Genomic DNA, 23,499 nt, shown 5'->3' on the forward strand with positions numbered 1-23,499 from the left:
ATTGAAAGTCCCGCCTCCTGTGATGGACAAAACGGTTGTCCAATGGCAGCGCAGGACGGGACTTCCTTTTACACAGGACGCTGTCCTGTATCCACGGCACTCGTCCCGCCCCCTCCATGGCAGCCAGCATATCTATCTTTTGTGGCCCCCGGCAATCGGGGATTCGTTGGGTGCCACAAAAGATATATATATGTGAACATAACCGGAACGCGGGCCGTGATTGGCCCACAGCCTGGACTTTGGACATGCCTGTACTAGAGCCTCTGGATTGCTTTTAAATGTGGCGGAAGGGTGTCCCTCCCTACATCCCACTGCCTTCCACCGCTTCCCAAGCTCTCCCTTTCTCCTGAATGGCCTGGGACTGAAACTGGCAGTTTTACCAGCTGACCATAGAGAAGAAGGAGGAATGAAAGTTCCCCAATCATCTGTATGGTTTATGAAACTGGAAGCGATAAGCATTTTGTCACTTCTGGTTTTGGTTACTTGTTTACACGCTGTTATCAGCTTGTAACAGCATCTGATCAAACCGATCTTGGTTTGATCTGATTTTTTTGAGGGCAGAGGAGAGAACTGGGATCTAATAGACCCCAGATCTCTCCATAAGAACCTGCCAAAGCCCATGCTATCATAAGGGATGTGTTTTATCCCTTTAGATAGCAACAAAGTTGCTAAAAACATATAAAGAGAAAGTGTAAAAAAAATGAAATACAAAAAAATAATAGTAAGTAAAAACATGTAAAGCACCCCCCCCCCCCCGTGCTCATGCTCAAAGGTGAATGCACATGTTGGTCCCACATGCATATGTAAATGGTGATCACACCATGTTTGTGAGGTATAGCTGCAAACGTCATAGTGAGAGCACTAGACCTCCTGCATAACTCTAAACTGGTAACCTGTAAAGGCTTTTACAGCATTGCCTATGGAGATTTTTAAATATCTTAGTTTGTCATCATTCCATGGGTGTATGAAATTTTAAAGCATGACATGTTGGGTATCTATTTGCTTGGCATAACCTCATCTTTGGTTTACCAAAAATTGGGTTTTATATTGTGTTTCTGTGCACTAAAATTCATTAACATGAATTATTTCCCAAAAATGTATGTTTTAAAAACTGCTGCGTAAATATAATGTGCTATAAAAAAGTGCAACTTTTTTTTTTCTCCTGGGCCTTTGCTTTCAGAAAATATATAATGTTTAGGGGTTCTAAGTAATTATCTAGTAAAAACAAATGCTGATTTTTACACCTATGAGAAAAGAGTCAGAATTGGCTTGGGTGGATAAACACTAGGCATAAAGCAACAGCCTGACTTTTCTTTAGATGGCCCTATTCTCACCATTTTTGTTATTAGCCCATGTGCATTACAGCAGAACCATATTGACTCAGAGTGCTGACCATTGCTCTGAGTACTATTGTAGAGGGGATTACAGGTGGCATATACATTTTAAGCATTTAAATATATATTTTTAATAAAGTGCAAAGCTACCTTAATTGGTATTTTTAGGTATATCTAAAGGTCAAATACTAAATGGAACAAATAATACTGGACTTTGTAGGCACTAAAGTACACATAATTAAAAGTTAATATCTTTATTACAAAAAATGGAAAACGAGAATATGAACAAACATTGTTAATAACGAGAATATGAACAAACATTGTTAATAACTTTGCAGTGAAAATGCTGCTTGATAAATATATATCAAAATCACACCATATATCTAAAGTTCAGGCATACTGCAAATAAAAATACCAATATGCAGTTTCATTCAGGGTAACCCATAAAACTGCAGTGAATGCTGGCACTCAAATTTAAACTACCTTTTCTTTACACCTAATCTAAACAGTTTCATACTGTTCCTTGAATAGTCACATCATTATTTTGTTGATTTGTCTTTTCCTCAAAAATAAACCTGTTTTATCTAGGGATTGAGTGCCCCCAGGCACATAAGTAGAAACATTACAGATGTTTTCCTGCTAGAGAGCCAAGAACAAATTAAAGTCTATACAAAGATAGATCTCTGTTAAGAATAAAAATATAAATAAATAAATACAAAGTATGCTGGAGGCTTGAGCAGGAACCGCCCATGGCTTTAATTCTAGTTATTTTAGTGTTAGAGTTTTGCTTGTCCAACAATATTAATAGCCCTTTTTCTTGCCTGATCTCTATATAGTATATATAAAGAGACTTTTACCTTTATCCATGCACTATGAAAAAAAGATTATATTAAAAGAGCATACTGAAAACTGTAAATTGTGCATTAGCGCGTATTATTGCCAAGGAATCTGAGTAGAAAGTACTTCTATGAGAAAAGCAAACACCTGCAGAATGTAGTTCTTCGGTTTTGCCAGGATGTGGAGCCACAATTACAGATTTCACCTGAAATGCTAACTAAATCTGACATCACAACCTTTCTATACAGCTATAAATGCACCTTACCCTAAATATTCAGTGCACAGTAAATTAGCTTACAATCACATCAGTTACATTTCTGTTTAGTGAATCCACTTTGCAATGGGTTGCTCATTTGCAGTGTACCTGTGTAATTAAGACAGTTCACATGCCTGAACCTCTGAAATATATTTAAAAATAACAGGATGAAAGTTGCAGCATTGATTGCAAAATAATTTAGCAAGTTGTTTTCCCAATTCTGAAGAAATTTGCTCTAGACCTTGTAGTTTACCAACTTATTAAAATGTACTAAATTAACAGTTTAGCATTTTACCTTTATTTAAGGTAAGACAGCAACTAATACTCTAAATAATGGCTACCAATTTAACATGTACGGGTTTCTGCTATATGTGTGTTATAGTGAGAACCCAGGGCAGTCCTTTTACAGCACTAGCATATAGAGTACTTGTTCTACAGGTAAACATAAGCACATGGGTGTTCTTACACCCAGTAAACAAGACCCCGTAATTGAATTAATAAAGTATACACTCATATCACAAAATGAGTAACAGGTGTCAGATAACCCTCTGACTCCTGATCCTTTATTTGATTATTGAACTCATAAACGCTCAGCTCTGAGCATTTCCAGGTTCAGAGCAGTCAGTCTTGTGTTTAATGGGGTGGATTGAAGGGCAGGGGAAATATTAGGGGTCTAATAGATCATTGATGTCTCATTAAGATAACCTGTTACCTGCCCATGCTATCACACAGTCCCCCTTGCAATAGCTATAACATTAAAAGAAAAAAAAGAAAAATAAATAAAACATATAACAAGAAATAACATTTTTTTTATATTTTTTTAGATTCATAAATTGAAAAAACAAAACAAAAAAACAACTCAGTCATCTTGCTTACACACATGAAAGCAAACAGGATAGGGCTATCATTTGTATGTAAACAGCAATTCAGCCACACCTGTGAGGTATTGTCATGAATTTTATAGTGAGAGCAATAATTTTAGGGCCATCATTTATAGAGAAAGAGCCCACTCACACCAATTGCATTGTGGTAAGCTAGAGTAAATGTTTGCATCTCTCCAACAAATATCAGGGTTGTATGTTAAACCTTTGTAGAGCTCTGAGTGACATGTCAACATTTCTGGGTCAGCTAATGTTCCCATGTAGCACACTGTTGCTTCACCCACCAGGTGCTATGTCAATGTGACCTGTTATGACAGATGCAGCTGATGGAAGGAACCATGGAGCCCAGTAGAGGACAGGATATTGCAAACACCCAGCAGTGTTTCATAGCAAGTTCATACCAGTGCCCTCCACCTGCAGCAGCTGTCAGACTGTCATAGAATTTGACAGGCTGCTGGTAGTAGGGCTGGATAATGCCATCCAACAGCAGCTAAATGTTGGAGGCTCATGCACCAGGGCTAAACACCTAGTGTGCTTGAGGCCTTAACTGTCATACATTTGTAGTTTTTAAATATAGAGGCAGCATCGCTTTAATTTGCATACCTTCATATTCAGGAGTATACACTGCTAGGCAAACCACATTTGTTAGTGAATTGTATTTACACTTACTAAGATGAGTGCATCTTTGTGATCATCACCTCCACATAGTAAATACTGATAGAACACAATGGTTGTTCAAACAGGTTTGGAGGCACCTCTGTGCAAAAGCATATGCACATTTTCTTTACTAAATCAGGCTCATTGCCTAATCATATATCCTATGAAAATATAAAACAGCACTTGCAAAAATCATACAATGTGCTAATTAAATATAGTGCTCAAAAATACTTGTAATAATCAGACAATCAAATTACATCCATAATTGAAGAAATAAACACACAGTCTCTTGTAATGTGCTGGGTGCTCCAAATGAATAAAGTGCAAACGTTCTCCAAATATATTACAGGTATTGTGTGCCACACTCCTCTCTTGTAACCCCATGTGGCAAAAATAATGGACCCTCAGCTTTGCAGTATGTGGGTCGGACACGCGGTGATAAAGTGATCCAGTGTAAATGGGATAAGCTTGGGGCACCTCAGAAAACTCTCCATATAAACGATCTTGGGATGATCAGAGTGAATTCACCAGGCTCAAAAAACGTAAAAAGGAACTAATAGTGAAGTACTGTTAAGAATATGCTTTGTGCAATGAAAGGCGCCACTTTGGAGATTGCTAGTAGAAAATAGGCATCAGTACAGAGAACGCTGCTCGGCGTGCCTTCCACGGAGGGAGGAAGTATTGTCAATGGTTTAAAAACTGGAAGTGTGATGATTATTTTTATTTTAGTAATCATAAATCCTGTCTGCGATATAAACATCAACAGGCAGATTTATCACAACTAATAATGTGTATTAATAAAAAACAAAATGTAACCTCTGTTGTGTTTCGAAAGCAACATCCTAACTAAATTACTTATATACAATACATTGCAAGAATTTCAGAAAACTCACTTGCTCTTTTCAGAAGAAAACAAGGTTTGTTTCACTATATCATTTGACAAATCGATTTCTAAATAAAAAGTTATCTCACCAAAATATAAACTCCTGCTTTGGGGATGTCTAGAATGTCATATACTGTATTGTGACTTTACTAATGTATACTATAAATAAAATGTTAATAATTTAAATCATTTAAATCCATTATAATGCACATTACCTGTTTTGGGCACTTTTATTGGAAGACACTTCCCCCCCATCACTGTACTATCTGTCAATGAAAACAGTCTTCTCAAAAGTGAAATAGTAACAGGCTGTACCAGCAGTGATGTCACATTTGGCTTCATTTCCCACGAGTTGCCATCTAGATGGAAAGAACGCACATAGATTACTTATTTAGATCATCATCTGTTCTTGTGAGAAGAGAGCATCTGTGTTATAGCTAAATTTGTGTATTAGCATATTGTTTAATAAAAAAGAATTTACAACTCTTCTGCTATAATACTGTCTAGTCAGAGGAAATGTTTATCTCCTAATCACATTTTTATTCTTTTACAAACACATTTAATAGATATTGTGGTAGGTGAAAATTTTTATTTTCATTATTTTGCTGAGTCTGATGTATACTATTTAAAGCAAAACTCCAGTATATTTTTTTAACTTTGCATAGAAAGGGGATAGGTTACAACCTTTGTCAGCATTGCATAGTTGTTAATATTCTTGTTTAGAATATTGCTTCCTACCAATTCAGGTCAGATCAAGAAAAATCTCCCCATTTACTGATACTCAGACAGAACCGGAAGGTAGGGGACACCCTTCAATAATGGCACAGGAACAATAAAAAACATGAGAGAAAGTTAACCTCCTGTCTGAGTGATGGGTGTCAGAACTGAAACAGAGTAAGATATGCTTGAAGGGGGCACAGACATTATTTAATCACTTCAGCCCTGGAAGGTTTTATCCACTTCCAGACCATGCCATTTTTTTTGATACGGCACTGCGTTGTGATACTATATCCAGATGAAATTGATGTCCCCTTTTCCCATAATTAGAGCTTTCTTTTGGTTGTATTTGATCACCTCTATAATTTTTATTTTTTGGGTTATAAACAAAAAAAGACAGGCAATTTTGAATAAAAAAACAATAATTTTTACTTTCTGCTTTAAAACATCCCCAGTAAAAAAAAAGTAAAAAAACAAATGTCTTCATCAATTTAGGCCAATATGTATTCTGCTACATAGTTTTGGTAAACACATCCCAATAAGCGCATATTGATTGGTTTGCACAAATGTTATCGCATCTACAATTTATGGGATATTTTTATGGCATTTTTATTTTTATGTTTACTAGTATTGGCAGCAAAGAGTGATTTTTTGTGGAACTGTGACATTGCGGCGGACAAATTGGACACTGAGTGACACTTTTTGGGGACCAGTGACACCAATACTGTGATCAGTGTTAAAAAAATGCACTGATCACAGTATAAATAACACTGGCAGGGAAGGTGTTAACACCAGGGGTGATCAAGAGGTTAAATATGTTCCTGGGAAGTGCTTTCTAACTGTGGGGGATACACTGATGGAAAAGAGAAACCCTGTTTTAGCTTAGCTGAAATACAAGATCCCTCCTTTGTTCCCTGACAAGATCAGCAGTTTGCTTTGTTTACATAGGCACACTGCTGCTCTGTCTCTCCACAGAATGACCGGCGGGTCAAGGCTGCCATCGTGACCACCGGTCACACTGGTTGACTCCCGATGTGCCCAATCACAGTGGGAGCAACGCTCTGGCAGCACACATGTGCCCCCTACATACAGGTACGTGATTTTGCGCAGCCGGGCCGCCCTGCCGCAGTATATATGCGGTGGGCGGTCCGGAAGTGGTTAAACCCTGACACAAAAATCTTCTCAAAAGGAACACCCTGCACGGCCACATTGTTTTTGAATTGTGATAGTGTGTGCAGGAAGAAGATCCCAAGCCTGACTGAGGAAGAAGGCATGACTTGCCTTTGAAACATGTCTCTGAGTGGTTCCTGCATTTCTGATAGTTCCTGACAGCTCTCCAAAGGGTTCCCAGCAGTGGCTCTACATATCATAACACCAATCTCAGCCAATACTCTGTCGGCTGCAGCAGCTCACAGAAGGACACTTCTTTTGCTTCCTGACCCTGGATATTGCCTTGCCGTTACATGTTTGTGAACTTGTGAGTGCATGTTAATCTGTTTTTTAATTATCTATTTTGTGTTAATTTGTCTATTTTAATTTACTTAATAAAATCATTAATGCACCAGAGGCTTGGTGCCTCTTTCCTGCTCCCCCTTTTCTCTTTTCAGCTTTTAGGTTCCCAGCCTGCAGAGGAGGCAGCCTTGCAAAGTTATTTGCAGTCAGTGGCAAACTAATTGATTAGAACCATTCCACACCTCTGGGATATTTGTTTCTAGATATTGTATTTTGGTTTCTAGAAAGTGTATCTTTTGTTTGATATTGCTACATTCGGACACATTGGTATACATACAAGCAACTTGCTGTAGCCTGCTCTCACAGCCCTTCCCAGCTGGAGTATTCGATTTTCCACAGAGCCCCATACACCATTCAATCAAATTATACATATGCAGAACACAGCAGGAAGAGTGTTACATCTGTGTTTCTGTTCCAAGAGTTAATTTATTTTCTATGTATTTTAAAGAGAATTATACTTTAGTTTTAGTTTTTTTAGTTTTGACAAATGATACTTTTTTTATATTTATTATAGCAAAAAGTAAAAATATGTTTTTTTTCAAAATTGTCCCTCTTTTTTGTTTATATTATACAAAAGAGGTGATCAAATACCACCAAAATAAAGCTCTATTTGTGGGAAATAAAAAGGACTTCAATTTTGTTTGGGTACAATGTCACATGCCCACGCAATTGTCAATTAAATTGACGCAGTGTTGTATCACAAAAAATGGCCTGATTATTAAGGGGGCCTGGTCCTTAAGTGGCTAAAGTAGTATTAGACCCAAATACAAAAATGAAACATATTGCAGCTTAACAATCCCTAGGCTTGGTGGCTGCTTTATTCTTCTTTTTTTTCCCCTTTATTTCTTTCTTTATTGTTTCATATTATTTTATATTTATTTATTTATTCTTCTTAAGCATTTCTGCCTCTGTCTCTCACAGTTATGGCCTCTCTCCTTAAACTCTCTTTCCTTCACCAATCTTCTCCACCCACAGCTTATATATATCACCCTCACTTCTGTCCTCTCCTTATTACTGCACTTATGAACTCCTGCTAATTTTGAACCCACATACCAGTAAAATCCACAGTACATTAAGACATGTTTCTTCATGTAAATCACACTTCTGTATTACCTCTCTCACCATTCTGCTTCTCCTAATTTCTGGAAATAGGTCCCCAAACCCAGATTCTCCATCATTTACCTGTGGCCCACATACCCATCATCCCATGCCCTCTGACAGCAGCTGTGATCCACACAATTTAGTATCTATGCCTCCTCTTTCTTTACCTTTTTATAATTAACTCCTTTTATCTACTTGTTGATACTGAAACCTGTCTTGCAGAATCTGACCCTGCTTCTCCTATTTCCCTCTCCCATGAAGGGTGGTGGCGTTGGAATCCTTCTATTTCCATAAATCACTTTTCAGGTTCACCACTCACCTTCCTCTCTGTCCCTCTCCTCATTTGTGGCCCACTGTATTTGTCTATTGTCAGGAAAGACAAAATATACCCGGAAGCATAGTTATGTGCAGAGAACTCCTATTAGCTAAACCTATTGTCAGGAAAGAATCAATGTGCATATGCACATGAATATGCATGAACCGCAAATTCCTGTTAGCCAGAACCGCACTCATGCAACTGCGCAGGTGTGAATGTGTGTGTGTGCCGGCATGCTTGCCCACCATTAGATTTACACCAAGTGGGTTATTTAAACACCTCTGCTGCACTAAGACATTGCTACATGGTCTACAATGTTCTGCTACCTGTTACCTGATCTCCTGTTGCGTCTGACCATGCTGGAACTCTGCCTGAACCAACTCCTCGCTTGCCCTATGATCACATCCCTGCCTGATCCTTCTGTCTATCTGCTTACTGTTTTCAGCTCCAGCCTGAACCTGACTGTTTTTCTGCCTGTTGCTCTGTACATGATGTGCCTGCTAGTTACTGACCCAGCTTCCCTGACTCTGCTCTGTGTCTAGCCTGTGGAGGCCATCCCTGCAGCCTGCCAAGTACCTGCTGTCTGCCACCCGCTGGCCTGCCGAATGCTTGGTACCTGTGACCTGCCAGCCGCCAAGTGCCTCCTGACTGTCTTCCAGCCTACTGTGTCTGCTGCCCTGGATCAGGTTCTGGCCTGCATCCAAGTGCAAAGACCTCTCATCTGCAACCACCTTCACCAGAACTGCCAGGCACTCGTGCCCCTCCAAGCCTTTGTACCTCCTGTTACCTTATCAGGGGTACTGAGTTGAAGGTGTAAGAGATCACCTTTCTTTCCACATCTGGCTCCATCACCAGGTACATGACATCTATTTTCTCCAGTTTCTTTGAAAATTTTTGTGATCTACCAGCCTCCTGGACCAGTATCAATCTGCCTCGATTACTTCTCTGCTTGGCTGCCCTACTTTCTCTCCCCCCATAATTCCCACAATCATACTCAGTGACTTCAACATCCCTGTTAATGCTAACATTATTATTATTATTATTATTATGATATAGGAATTATATAGTGCCAACAGTTTACACAGCACTTTACAACATAAAGGCAGACAGTACAATTGCAATACAACCTAATACAGGAGGAATCAGAGGGCCCTGCTCATTAGAGCTTACATTCTAAGAGGGCGTGTCAAGAGTTACAAAAGGTAACAACTGTGGGGGGTGAACTGATTGAGAAAATAAAAATACAGTTGTTAGGTGACATTTCTGCTACTTCAAAACTTCTCAGTCTAACCTACTCTTTTAACCTGAAGCAAAGGATACATCCATCTACTCCCTCTGATGGCAACATCCTTGACCTTGTATTCTCTCATCTATGCACTCTGTGCAATGTAACCAACAATCCTTTTCCTCTCTCTAATCACTACCTTGTTATTTTTATTCTCCTCCTGTCTTCCACCTCCTCTCTCTTCAACCAACAGCAACTCATAGAAACATTCACCACCTTAAGTTTTCTCTTTCCTGCTACTGACCACCTCTATGACAAAATGTCAACCCTATCCTGTCCCAACCTAACCACTTTTACAAAAATTCAGTGTTATCCTCATGGGACACACTCGCCCCCCTCAATGCACACATTATCAGGCCCTGACTGCTACAACCTTGGCAAACATCTGTGTTGCCTGAAGAATAAAGTTAGCCTACCTGAAGCATGACTTTTCTGAATCACCTTATTGTGCATACACTGTCCCTCGTCAGTAATTTACCGTATTTATCGGGGTATAACACGCACCCCAAGTTTAGGAGGGCATTTTAAGAAAAAAAGTTTCAGGAGGGAAGTTTAAGGGAAAAAAAACTTACATTTAAATGCCCATCAATGCAGCCTTATCAGTGTGCATCTGCAGCCTTGTCCATCATTGCAGAATGATCAGTGTCATTTGCAGCTTGCCCACCGCTGTTTGCAGCCTTGCAGAGTGTAATTTGCAGCTTGCCAGTGTCATTTCCAGCTCACCCAGCGCTGTTTGCAGCCTTGCCCATGTTTAAATATCCCGCCGCCGAGACAGACCAAGCGGGACCAGTATGGGCAGGACTGCAAGCCGAGCCAAGCCGAGTACACAGTAGAGTCGGCTCTATCTTTTTCCGCAGTGCTCGCTCCAGAAACAGCAGGGAGGCGGGACTACGAGCGGAGCCGAGCAGACGGCTCAGTCTTTTTCGGAGCCACTCTGTCTTTTTCGGCGCCGCTCAGTATTTTAGCCTCACAGACAGTGGGGATCGGCGTATAACATGCACCCACAACTTTCCCTCGATTTTAAGGGGGAAAAAGTGCGTGTTATACGCCGATAAATCCGGTACATTCTATAGGAAGACCTTATGTGTGGAGGACAAGAAGCTTTTCAAATAGTAAGTCAAATACACACCCTTTAGCAGTCAGGTAACAAACCATGAAAGAAAATGCTACTTCAAAACATTGCTATGGCTACAACACTGGTTCAAAAAGCTTGATACAAAATCATTTATAAAAATCATGCTCCATGACAGGCTTCACTTCCAAGACTGTAAAGTCAACTTCTTTCATCATCGGAGGGTTGAATAGTTTGCTGTGTAGAGGGTCTCATAGGAAAGCATGAGAAAGATTCCCAGATAAAGGGAAGTTGGATGTGTCCCACCAATATAGCAAGTTTATTTATTGGTTTTCACTTGTGTTTCAGCAAATTTAAAATGTAAAGCCAACACTTTGAAGTCGCTAATGCATAGGCCTGAAAAATAAGCATACTTATTTAGGGCTATGATGAGGTTTGAAATTGATGCAGTGAAGTTAGTGAGAGTCAGTGATGAGCCAAACAGCATTGTGCTCTTGTTTGGCAGGAATTTGGTGAACTTCAGATGCCAAACTTGAACCCATTAGAATCAGTCATAGAATCTGTTACATTAAAATGTCAATTTTCTTTGCTAATAAGCAAGAAAGTGTAAAAAATAAATGTTTTAAATTTGTCATCAAATTACTTTGATAGCTTATTTGTTTTAAAAAAAACAGCACACAGGAACCAAAGTCTATGTATTTGTAAAAAATGGGTAATTCCTGTTGCGCACAACCTCACTAGAAGAACTAAGTAAAAAATATATAGAAAGCTGCACACATATAAAAGTGTTCTCTACACTCAAAATATAAATAAAAGGGGTGTTTTATGTGGCACTAACTAAAATAACACTCGATGTGTACTAACCAAAACAATAAATATATAAATTAAAAAAATATATATCATAAATTTATACAGTGCAAAAAAATGTGCAAAAAGGTAGCAAAAATAGTGCAAAGCAATAAAGTGCATGAAATATCAATATGACATAATAACAATAGTATGGTGCATCAAAAATATGACAAAGTAGAATCGATAAATAAGTCCATGCAATGGTGCAAAAAGTGCAGATCGTATAAACGTATTTATACCAAAAACAATCTTAAATACTCCAGTAGGTTAAGACAATCCAGTGCAAGGTGCAAAACAGTCCATTTAAAAACATGTGCAATCCGTCCAACAGATGATGGTAAACATGCAAATGTGAGCAATAAGTGAAATATACACCGTTCCTTCAACCTTCAGTGCTTTAGGTGCACCCACTGTTTCCCCCAGCCTCTCACATCTAATAAAGGTCCCTATGGACCGAATCACGCTTGAGGGGTGGTTTGGTAAACAATCTTCCACCTCTTATAAATAAAACCTCCGGGCCATCAGTAATTTCTCCAATATCCACACACCGGTTAGTATATATAAGAGAAAGGGGGCAGTAATGCTGCCTAGAAGGATTGGGAATTCCTCTGAACATGCAGTGCAGGCTTAGCTCACTCCATTGCAGTCTGTCCTCATGGAAAGGATGAAAGAGTTGTGAACTCTGAGTGAGTAGTTAGTCTTAAAAATGTGTGTACCAGGAGATGTCAATTTAATACCAAGAGAAGGAGGTGATCCCAGATATCTGTTTTTGAGTCATTAAAGGTAATTGCAAGGGGAACATACATTATTAAGATTCATTAACCTTATATAGTGATATGGTGCTAAATGCTTTTAGGATTTTTTTTGAAGTGCTGGCAATGAAGAGAGGGGCTCTGTTAGAGCGACCAAGATGTTATTAGTGTATAATCTGCGTTTATGCTCCTCTCTGCCCACCCGTATGCCCTCAATCATTTTGCAAGTGCGGATGGACTTTGCTAATAGCTCAATAACAGGGGAAAAAATTAGGGGTGACAATGGGTAGCCCTGTCTAGTGCTGTTAGTTATCTGAAATGAGTCAGACAACATACCAGACATCCATACTTTAGCACTTGGGACAGAGTATAAGGCCATAATGGCTTCTCCAAAGGATCCAATTAGTCCAAATTTACTCAGTACTCGTCTAAAATATCCCCAATGTACCTGATCAAACTTCTTCTCCGCATCCAGGGATAGCAGCAGTGAAGGCGTTTGATGGTGTTCAGCGCATGGAATCAGATCAATTAATCTTCTTGTGCCATCGGATGCCTGTCTGCCTCCAATAAATCCTACGTGGTCTGGGTGTATTAGTGATCCTATAAGGGGTTGTAGTCTGGTGGCCAGTACTTTAACATACATTTTTATGTCACTTTTTAGTAGGGAGATGACTCTAATGTTTTCAGGATCCAAAGGTATTTTTCCAGGCTTTGCATGTCTATGTTGATGCCTTCATTATAAAATTATTTTCTATGCCACTTTACTATTGGTTAGACTTGTTTTATGTGTGTTCTCAGCTGAGGAACATGTATCATGTGTTCACAAAGATGCAAAGAACATTTTATGATCATATGTTATTGAAGAACATTTGTAATTGTGTTATAACTGAAAGAATGCTGTTGCATTAATAAAAATCTCCTTTTATAAAACTCAAGGCATTTAATTTTTGGAAGCATCTCAAGCATGTAAAACATGTCTATGCATCTTTGTGCAATTTCCTTGACTGTAATGCCCATTTAATGTACTGTAAGAAAAAAATGTCAGTCTCATTCTCAACTATTTAAAAAAAGATTTAAAGTAGCAGATGTATTTTTTGAACATAAAGTTGTTATGACACAAGTACATGTCAAAACGTCTTAAAGAAATGAAGCTAAATTAAATTTAACATAGTTGATTGGTGGAATATATGTATCATGTCCACATGTCTATTTGAGTGAACCTCTATTTGCAGATAACTTGGTAAGGATTGGGGACATATGCTTTCCTTTTGACTAGCTCTACATTATATGTTGCATTTACCATTTTTCTCTAAAGCGTTTGTTGTATTAATAGTGTTGCATTGTTTTATTTTGTGCAAATGATTTTCTGTTGAGAAACAAACATATTGGGTGAGTATATATATATATATATATATATATATATATATATATATATATATATATATATATATTATTTTTTTAAGCCTGGGTTTTCTGTTTTTAGGACTCAACATCCCTGGAATCACTTAATTAGCCCATCTTTATTTATCTGCATTCAGAGATGTTTACCTTGCAGATTTACATCAGTTAGAACTTTAATTATTACAAATGAATATTTGAGACCAAATGTGAATGTGCATAGAAGTGAGTAATAATGGTGAGCTCTATATTTAAATTGATAACAAATCATTAATACAACCAATGATTCATCTCCTCCTTGCAAATCAATGTTAAAGTGATTGTAAAGTCTTGCTTAAAAAAATAAATAAAATAACAAACATGTTATACTCACCTGCTCTATTCTAGTCTGTTCTTATTCAGCCACATTGGAGGGGTTTCTATCATGAACGGCCTGTGTAAGGTCATGATACAGCATCTCAATTGGATTTAAGTCTGGGTTTTGACTAGGCCACTCCAAAGCCTAAATTTTGCTTTGTTTGAACCATTCGGAGGTGGACTTGCTGTTGTTTCAGTCCATTGTCCTGCTGCATAACCCAAGTGCACTTGAGTTTAAGGTCACAAACTGATGGCCGGACATTCTCCTTTAGGATTTTCTGGTAGAGCACAGAATTCAGGGTTCCATCAATTATGGTAAGTCGTCCAAGTCATGAACCTGCAAAGCAGCCCCAGACCATCATGCTACCACCACCATGTCTGAATGTTGGTATGATGTTCTTGTTATGAAATACTGTATTAGTTTTATGCCAGATGTAACGGGACGCACACCTTCCACAAAGTTACATTTTTGTCTCATAAGTCCACAGAATATTTGGCTAAAAGTCTTAGAGATAATCAAGATGTTTTTTGGTAAATATGAGATGAGCCTTTGTGTTCTTTTTGGTCAGCAGTGGCTTTGGTCTTGTAACTCTCCCATGGATGCCATTTTTGCCCAGTCTCATTCTTATTGTTAAATCATGAACACTGATCTTATCTGAGGCAAGTGAGGCCCGCAGTTCTCTAGATGTTGTTTTGGTTCCTGTTATGACCTCCTGGTTGAGTCGTCGTAATTTTGCCACTCCTGGGAAGTTTCACCATTGTTCCAATTTATCTTCATTTGTGGATAATGACTCTCCCTACAGTTCATTGGAGTTCCAAAGTGTTTGTGTGCTTGCCGGGTATTTATACATGTAGCGCTGATATTTTTGCCTACTAATGCTTTAATATGTAAACCAATGGAAAATGTTATAACTTAGGAATTGGTGCCATCTAGTGACCAAAACTGGAAATGGACTTTAGTTCTTTTCTTTGCTGAGTAATGTTGGAAAGATAACACAAAGTGACTGTTGTTTAAATTTTTGGCTGTGATCTATCTACCCAGAATGCCAGGTGACCTACCCATGATCACCCTGTACTGAACTGCATGCTGGGTAGGCTATAAAAGGGCACGTGTGGCCATTTTCTCTCTCTTCTGGACGCATGGCCTGCCTGTGAGGACCTGCGAGGAGGTCTCCAGAGAATGCAGCCTACAGCCACTGAGGAGCGGAACAATTACAGACTCTGCCATTCACCTGATCACTGGAGAGACTGAGTGACTGGATCGGCAGAGACACCTGTCTGAGCCATCAGAGGGACTCAGTTCATCTTGCAGAGCGGAGCTGTGTGACGGAGCCGGCCAGCTAGAAGCAAGACTGTGACCACCTGAGCAGAGCTGTTCTACTCGTCAGACCCTGTTTGGTGAGAGGGATGTTGCCCACAGTTTTTTACGGACTTTCATACACCTAGACTTTAATGCAGTATTGCTGAGACCTGTAGTTCTGGAAGAGAACTTATTAAAGAGATTGAGTTAAGCAGGCCTCAAGCCTATTCATCACAATATTATTAGCACTGTGTTATCCTAAAGCAATTACAAGTGTATCACACCACAGGAACAAGTCCAATATTCATCTCAAGTTAACCCTTGTTATTCCACTGTTGGATTACAAAGTGTTATAAACACAAATAGCTAGCAGGAGAAAGAAGATCAAAGACTGTATTTCGTATTGCAAGGCCTTGCACCTTTATTAAAGTAGGGGAAGCTCCCTTGTAGTTGTGTTGTACCATATTTATCATTCTCATTTCTGCATTCACTAGAGTGTGCTAGAAGTGGGAAGGTGCCCAGAGTAAGGATTAATCACTCTGAGCACTAGTCCCAGTTGGAGTCACATATTTAGAGGTCACCTAAGACAACTGTACAGATACAATCTGCTGTGTATACCTACTGTACTGTTACATTATGTTTATGTGACAGTACAAATGTAATTACCATTTTACATTACTCAATACAAGTTCCAGTAAAAATATGTTTTTGGTTAAGTACTTTGGTGTGGAGTATTGTTCCTTTTCCAGCAGGTGCAGCCATTGGATACCCAGGTAATAGCAGAGGTATACTGTTATTATATTGTATATTGTGGGGTTATCTTTCACCATTAGCTCCACACCAACTTTGTACCACAGCTGTGTCAAGGGGACTGAGCCAAGTCAGTGGGGGTTCACTAGCAGAGTGCAGGCCCAAATAAATTCAGCAGCTCCTTCGGGGGTCAGTGCTACACGTTTTTTTTTTTTTAAATCTCATGGTGCAGTATTTATTTGTGAACGACATACATATAAAACAATTGTGCCTATAGCACTTACATAAAAGCTCTAATCCAATCAGGGATAATGGTGGTAGGACCTCAAATGCAGAACATCATGTGGAAAATAGTAAGCTTACACTTACTTGAAACACTGCCAATCTGAACCAGAGTAGTGGCTTGTACCTCAAGTGTTGTATAGTGATAAACCTCTACAGCTATTTCGTGTACACACGCATCATCAGGAGTATAAAAAGTTTTGCAGGCATAAAAGAGCTGGGATTTATATAGCCCAGGTACATAGGAAATGCACAGGTAAATGGGAAATACATTTCTGGGATCAAGAAAAGTCACGTCAACATGCCACGGAAAAAAGATTTTACCTTTTTTTTTCACACCCATAAAATTTATACCCATATTGACTTTTTTTTTATAGATAAATTTCTCTTGCAGAATGTACACAAGTCATAAATTGGTAACATTACGTGGTCAGACCACACTCTTGTGTCCATTTCACTGGGATTGGGGGAAGCTGAGGACGAGAGCAAACAGATGGCGTAACAATTGAGTGCTCATGGCCCGCCCTGAGCACAAGCATCAAATACAAAAAGCACTGCAAGAATCTTTTTAACTGAATGCTCCGTCCGCAGCAGACCCCTTCAGGCTGTGGAATTTGCATAAGGCCTTTATACGTGGTGTCATGATGAAGCAGAGTTTCATTGCTAGAAAGCTTATGACACAGTGGCTAAATGATACACTAACCTCTTTAAAACATCTAGAGCAAACAAAACCCCCTGCCAAACACATTAGCAAAACTCACCCAGGTGAGACTTGACCATAGAGCAATCCTAACAAATCAACACCTCATACAGCTAAGAGCATTGAAAGCTAACTTTTACCTCCATGGCAATAACGTGGGTCAATTGCTTGCACGCCAACTTAAGGATAAAACAGCCAAACAAAAACTACCTTACCTCTATCACCCCCAAACAGGTGAAAAATTACTGAATCCACAAGATTTAGCAAATGCCTTCAGCATTTACTATAGCTCCCTATACAACCTTCAACACCAAGAAGACACCCCACAACCCACTCGAGAAATAATAGAGAAGTTCCTAAACTCAATTGGCCTGCCCTCCCTATCTTCAGAGGACAGGTCAATTCTTAACCAACCTTTTACACAAAACAAGATCTTAAAAGCTATTCATTCACTCCCACATGACAAAGCACTCAGCCCAACGCATTTTCCTCTGAATACTATCAATTATTTCACCACACTCTAAACATATGGGAGGGGATGTTCAACGCCGATGTGTCTAGAGCTTCCATCCTGGCAGAAACGCTGACTGCAAATATTACCATACCAAAAGAGGAAAAGGACCCTGCATATGTACAAAACTCCAGGCCTTTTTCTCTCCTCAATGTTGACTTAAAGATATATGCAAAACTCATCTCCACTAGGCTCCATTCCTTCGTACCTACTCTTGTTAAACTAGACCAGGTGGCCAGGCTCCTGATGCTACCAAATGAGTCATAAACTTCATGCATCAGGCCAAATCATCTTGAAGGCCTTCACTGTTGTTAACATTAGACGCAGAGAAGGCCTTCGAGAGGGTTCACTGGGGGTATTTATCCAGTGTATTAGAAAAGTTTTGCATACAAGGTGAAATATTCTCAGCCATGACTGCCCTATATGCGGTCCCATCTGCATATGTATATTTGGAAGGTCTATTCTCAAAAAACTTTACAATTTCAAATGACACAAGACATGGTTGTCCCCCATCTCTGCTCATTTTTGCTTTGGTGATGGACCCTCTAGTAGAGAAAATGAGTTCCCATAGGGGGTTATTTACTAAAGGCAAATCTACTTTGCACTACAAGTGCACAGAAAGTGCACTTAGAAGTTCAGTCGCTGTAGATCTGAGGGGGACATGATTGGATGATAAAATCAGCAGAACTTCATCTCATTGCAGATCTTCCCCTCAGATCTACAGCTACTGCACTTCCAAGTGCACTGTCAGTGCACTTGTAGTGCAAAGTGGATTTGCCTTTATTAAATAACCCCCACAGTGTCATTAAAGGAATACCAGTAGGAGGAGAACCCCATCCTATAACATTTATTGCAGATTACATTATTCTGACATTAATTGACCCAGCTAGATAATTGCCAGCTGTACACCAGATCCTTAATGAGTTTAAGCTAGTCTCCCTATATAAAGTAAATGAAACAAAATCTAACATATTAGGTATTAATATCAGCAAAACCCTGAAAAAATCTTTACAATCCCAGTTTTCATACCCTTGGAACTCCAACTTATTGCCTTACTTGGGAATTACATTACTTACTTACATTGCCCCACTGCTGTCAGAGACTCAAAAATATACCGCTAAAATAAGCAAACTCTACCTATCCTGGGCGGGAAGTCTGGCAGTGTTTAAAATGTCTACTATCCCCAAAATATATTTCTGTAGAACACTGCCAATTCAAATTCCACCCGCCTTTTTTAAAAAAATATCCAGAAAACTATTTCTGTGGAATAGAGGCAAATCCAGATGCAGTCATGAGACCCTTCGGAAGCATAGGAATGTAGGAAGTATGGGAGCACCAGATCTGCATGACTACTACACGGCCACATTGCTAGACCAACTGAGGTTATGGTTTATCCATCCAAACCTTAAACCATGGTGTTCCATAGAACAATCTGTGGTAGCATTAGGCAACCTGCAGTCACTTTTAGCAATATCCCCTAATCTTAGCATTAGCATGGACCAGACTCCGTACTGGCATGGAACTTTCTACAACATGGCAATCAAACAACCAAATAAACAAAGGTCCCATTTAACATAGAAGAGCTTAGATTCATCAATCCCAGTATAGCAACTTCCAGGTGGGAAGGCGAGAGGGATCAAAGAAATCTCATCCATCCTTAAAGAAGGTAAACTAATTTCTTATGAGGAATTAGCTTCCAAATATACCCTTCCAAAAGGAGAGTTCCTTACATATGCCCAACTAAAATTCACTTTAACACCCAATCTAACCTTGGAAATAAAGATTTCCCAGGACGCCTGGAATTTCTGGACATCTCCAAATTCCAAAAAAGAGGGCATTTCCCCTTTCCCTCAACTGCTTGCATGACAAACTCACCTTTAAATTATCCAATCCTCTGACCAAATGGGCAACGGAATTGAATGTTAATATCCCAGAACACCAGTGGCAAAAAGCAATATCAAACAATATGTCTACTTTTAAAGGTGCTACATACTGGGAAATGGCACAGAAACTCCACCTTAGATGGTACTGTATGTGATACATGATAGCCAAATTTAAGACTGAACAATCCAACCAATGCTGGTGTAGTTGCGGCCTAATAGGTACTCTATCTCATATGTTGTGGTTTTGCCCTAACTTATGCAGTTACTGGAACTCTGTGTTTAAACTCATAACAAAGCTGACTGGGCTCTTAACCAGACCCAACTTTAAGCTGGCAATTTTAAGCATTGGAATAGAAAAAATCCCATATAACCTTAAACATGTGGTTATGCATACACTTTTCGCCACACGTTTGATATTAATGAGGTAATGGAAATCTACCACAACCCCAAATGTTGGTGAATTAATCTTACTTCCGAGACATGCTTCCTGGAACAAATAATGGCGTACAAACTCAGCTGCCTAACTAAATTCTAAGAGCAATGGTCTCCCTGGAGAGAACTCTACAATGAGACATGAACTAAACCCCATACAATCTTGTTGCTGGAGAACACACAAATCAGAAGTCTTGATATGAGGTAATTGGATGCCCTCCCTCCTGCTTCCCTCCCCTTCTTCCCAGTTTTTCTTTACTCCTCTATTTTTCAACATATGCTTTATTGTTAAGTAAAAAGCAGATGCAGTCGTTTTTCAAAATGACATTCATAGAATGATATGACCCTTAAGTTCATGATATGTATATATAGATGAAACACTATTAAATCTCTTTGATATGTGTGTGCTAACACCTGCATATGCATAAGTTGTACTATGTAACACCATTACTAACCTCCATATATGTTATCATGTATTCTTTTAAACCAAATAAAAAAGATAAAATGAAATATAAATCAAATGGATATCCACCACAAATTGGTGAAAGGGAAATCGACAAACCAAAAAAAAAAAGATCAAAAAGAAAAAACATAATCCATACATGTGTACATTTATAAGCACTCCCTTGACCAGCCCACCAAATTCTTCCCTGAAACCAAGCCTGAGACATAGCTGTGGCCCCTTAGATGGATAGTCAAGATCCTCCCAGCCTGTGGGGAAGCTCATGTGGCAGGATATGGGGATAAATTAACCTAATATATAAAAATAAATAAATAATAATGGCCTAAACTAAATTACCCAAGTACTGTCAATTCACAAGATTAAAAGTGGAAAACTCAAATTTGGTTCATTACTCAGGATAGAGGAAATGTGCAGACATAAATGTTGTCAATAATAACAGGCATAAATCCCAAGTTCATCCAATGACCACAGGAACAGATGTGGACTACAAAGAAGCAGAGTTCACGTTTTAACAGCATGGGGTCTACTTTTAACTCAAGATCTCACAAACCAGGATGTAGAAAATAGATCAAAATCTATCTATGGCCACTCCTCATTCTATATATTCCTCTAAGCTTTCCAAGGACTACCCCCAAATCACTCTCATGGTGGGTACCATTAGTATTGTAAAAAAAAAACTTAAAGGTGTGGGGGGGAGGTCTCCTCTCTACATATGAGCCAAGTATGTACAAACCACGGGTGTCCTCCAACTCAGGGGAACTCAGATAGTGACCATCAGGCCAGATTTAGCATCCCCATAAATTACACCATCCAGAACAGGAAGTTGTATAAAAAATGTAGCCTATCCACCACATGAGCTCCTGCTAGAGGTGCAAGCTTAAAGCGGTTGTATAACCACAAAAAAAAAATACAGAAAAAAAATCTGTAGGGCAAAGCATAATGAGCTAGTATGCAGTGCTTAGAACAAAGTGTCAGCATCGCATCCTGGTCACCGCCGAGGGAGCTAAGATTTTCCCCTCTGCGTTTCTTCTGCGTTCGTGGTTTCAGCACTGTGAGTGGCCAGAGCCGCAATGGCATCACTCCCGCACATGCGCACGGGAGTCTTCCATTCTGGCAATGTCCGCCAGCATCCACCAGCCCTTCAGAGCGCATGCGCTGCTGATGTCAGCGGATGCATGCAAGGTGAATATCTCCTAAACTGTGCAGGTTTAGGAGATATTCATTTTACCAACAGGTAAGCCTTATTATAGGCTTACCTGTAGGTAAAAATTTGCTAACGCGGTATACAACCAATTTAATGCAAACCTGGGACCATATCACTACAGCCACACATAGCATCAGTGTTCAGTTTCAGGTTGCCACACAAGTGGGGACACAGGCCGGGAGGATACAACTCCACACTTGGGCCAACATCCCCCCTCAACTCCAAGCAATCAACCTGACCAATAAAAAAAAAACCGAAAACCAAACCTACAGAAAAACTATCAATCAAACAAACTAACAACCAAAACAATCAAATCATCAGAGTTACAGACAGTGGTATGGCAGTGGCTTTCAGTAGGATAATGCACTCTGCTACACTGCATAAATGGTTTGAGGAACACAACAATGAGTTTGACATGTTGACTTGGCTTCCGAATTCTCAAGCTCTCAATCCATTCAAGCATCTGTGGGATATGCTAAAAAAAACAAGTCTGATCCATGGAGGCCCTACCTCACAACATTTAAAAGATCTGCTACCAGTGGCTTGATGCCTGATACCACAACATGCCTTCAGAGGTCTAGTGGCATCCATGTTTTGGTGGCAAAAGAGGTTGTTTTGGTGGCAAATTGGGGCTTATTTAATATTAAATGGGTGGCCATAAAGTTATGGCTGATTGGTGTATATTAATGCGACATCTGATAAGGATTAGTTACCCCCTAGCAGTAGAAACCTGACAGTGATTATACTTCTTCCCCATTCTATCAAAAAAATATTGGGCTAGACATACACTTTATAATTCACTCTCTTTATCACTCTCTTTATAAATAATATATATTATGTTTGGTTTGGATTGGATTTTACTAGTGCACTCATTCTCATTTTATTTTCTTCTTTTGTTTCTATAACCCATACGTTTAACCTATATTAAAGCATAATTTTAAGGATTAACATTTATTTCTTCTGATTAATAATAATTACCTTGCCATAAAAGTTATTAATTAAATGATTCCTGACATTACTTTATTACACTTGATATATAATACCCTTGGTTTGTTCATTAGGATTTTGCAACAGAACTTCGCAAATCTACTCTAGAGGACACAGTGTGAAACAAATGTAGAGAATCAGTAACACCATTACAGGGAGCTGCATGAATTTCTTTCTCACTTCCTTGCAAAGTGGAATTAGTGCCACCACCTAATGGCAACATAAAGAAACAGTTTCTGTAAATTGTATGGTACTAGAGTGATGACACTGTAATAATAACTTGAATGATATCATTCTGTTACTTGTGGCAATGATTTTATTAAATGATGAAAGAAACAACCTTTTCCATCTGACTTGCCACCCTTTAAAAAATAATGACTGTAATTGGAATTGCCAAATGCAATTTGTATTTATAATTTGTATTTCCTGGACTAATCATTTTCTAGGGTAGAATAATCCAGAAATACATTTATTTTTCAAGATTACTTGCAGCAAGGAAAGTAAATGACATCTCTTCAGCTATATACAAGAATGCCCACTACAGTCAATTTGCGTGGTGAAATGTATATTAATTGCAGCAATGGTTGGTGATCACAAGGCTTTTAAAAGACCCTCTGAGATGTTCAAGGCTAGTTACTGTAATGTAGCTTAGAACAATTTACCATGAGTGCCTAAATGTCATATCTATTCCATCTGTGTCATATAGAGCTAGCAATATGAAATCAACAGTGTAGTTCAAGGGGAATGGATGCTAAACACAATTTTTTAACTCACCTAATT

General features: G+C 39.0%; 1 protein-coding gene across 5 annotated transcripts in view; it reads right to left on the bottom strand.

Moving 5' to 3' along the window:
* Positions 1–23,499, bottom strand: part of NAALADL2 (N-acetylated alpha-linked acidic dipeptidase like 2) — a 1,383,985-nt gene that overhangs the window by 539,097 nt on the left and 821,389 nt on the right. For all 5 annotated transcript variants that reach the window (XM_077487950.1, XM_077487951.1, XM_077487952.1 and 2 more), the window contains one exon: positions 5,064–5,207. In XM_077487950.1, coding sequence (XP_077344076.1) covers positions 5,064–5,207 — 144 coding nt within the window. The remainder of the gene's footprint in view (positions 1–5,063; positions 5,208–23,499) is intronic.

The sequence above is a fragment of the Lithobates pipiens genome, unplaced genomic scaffold (genome assembly GCF_037356315.1).
Source record: "Lithobates pipiens isolate NorthernLeopardFrog02 unplaced genomic scaffold, aLitPip1_a1.2 Scaffold_18, whole genome shotgun sequence".
NCBI lineage: Eukaryota > Metazoa > Chordata > Amphibia > Anura > Ranidae > Lithobates > Lithobates pipiens.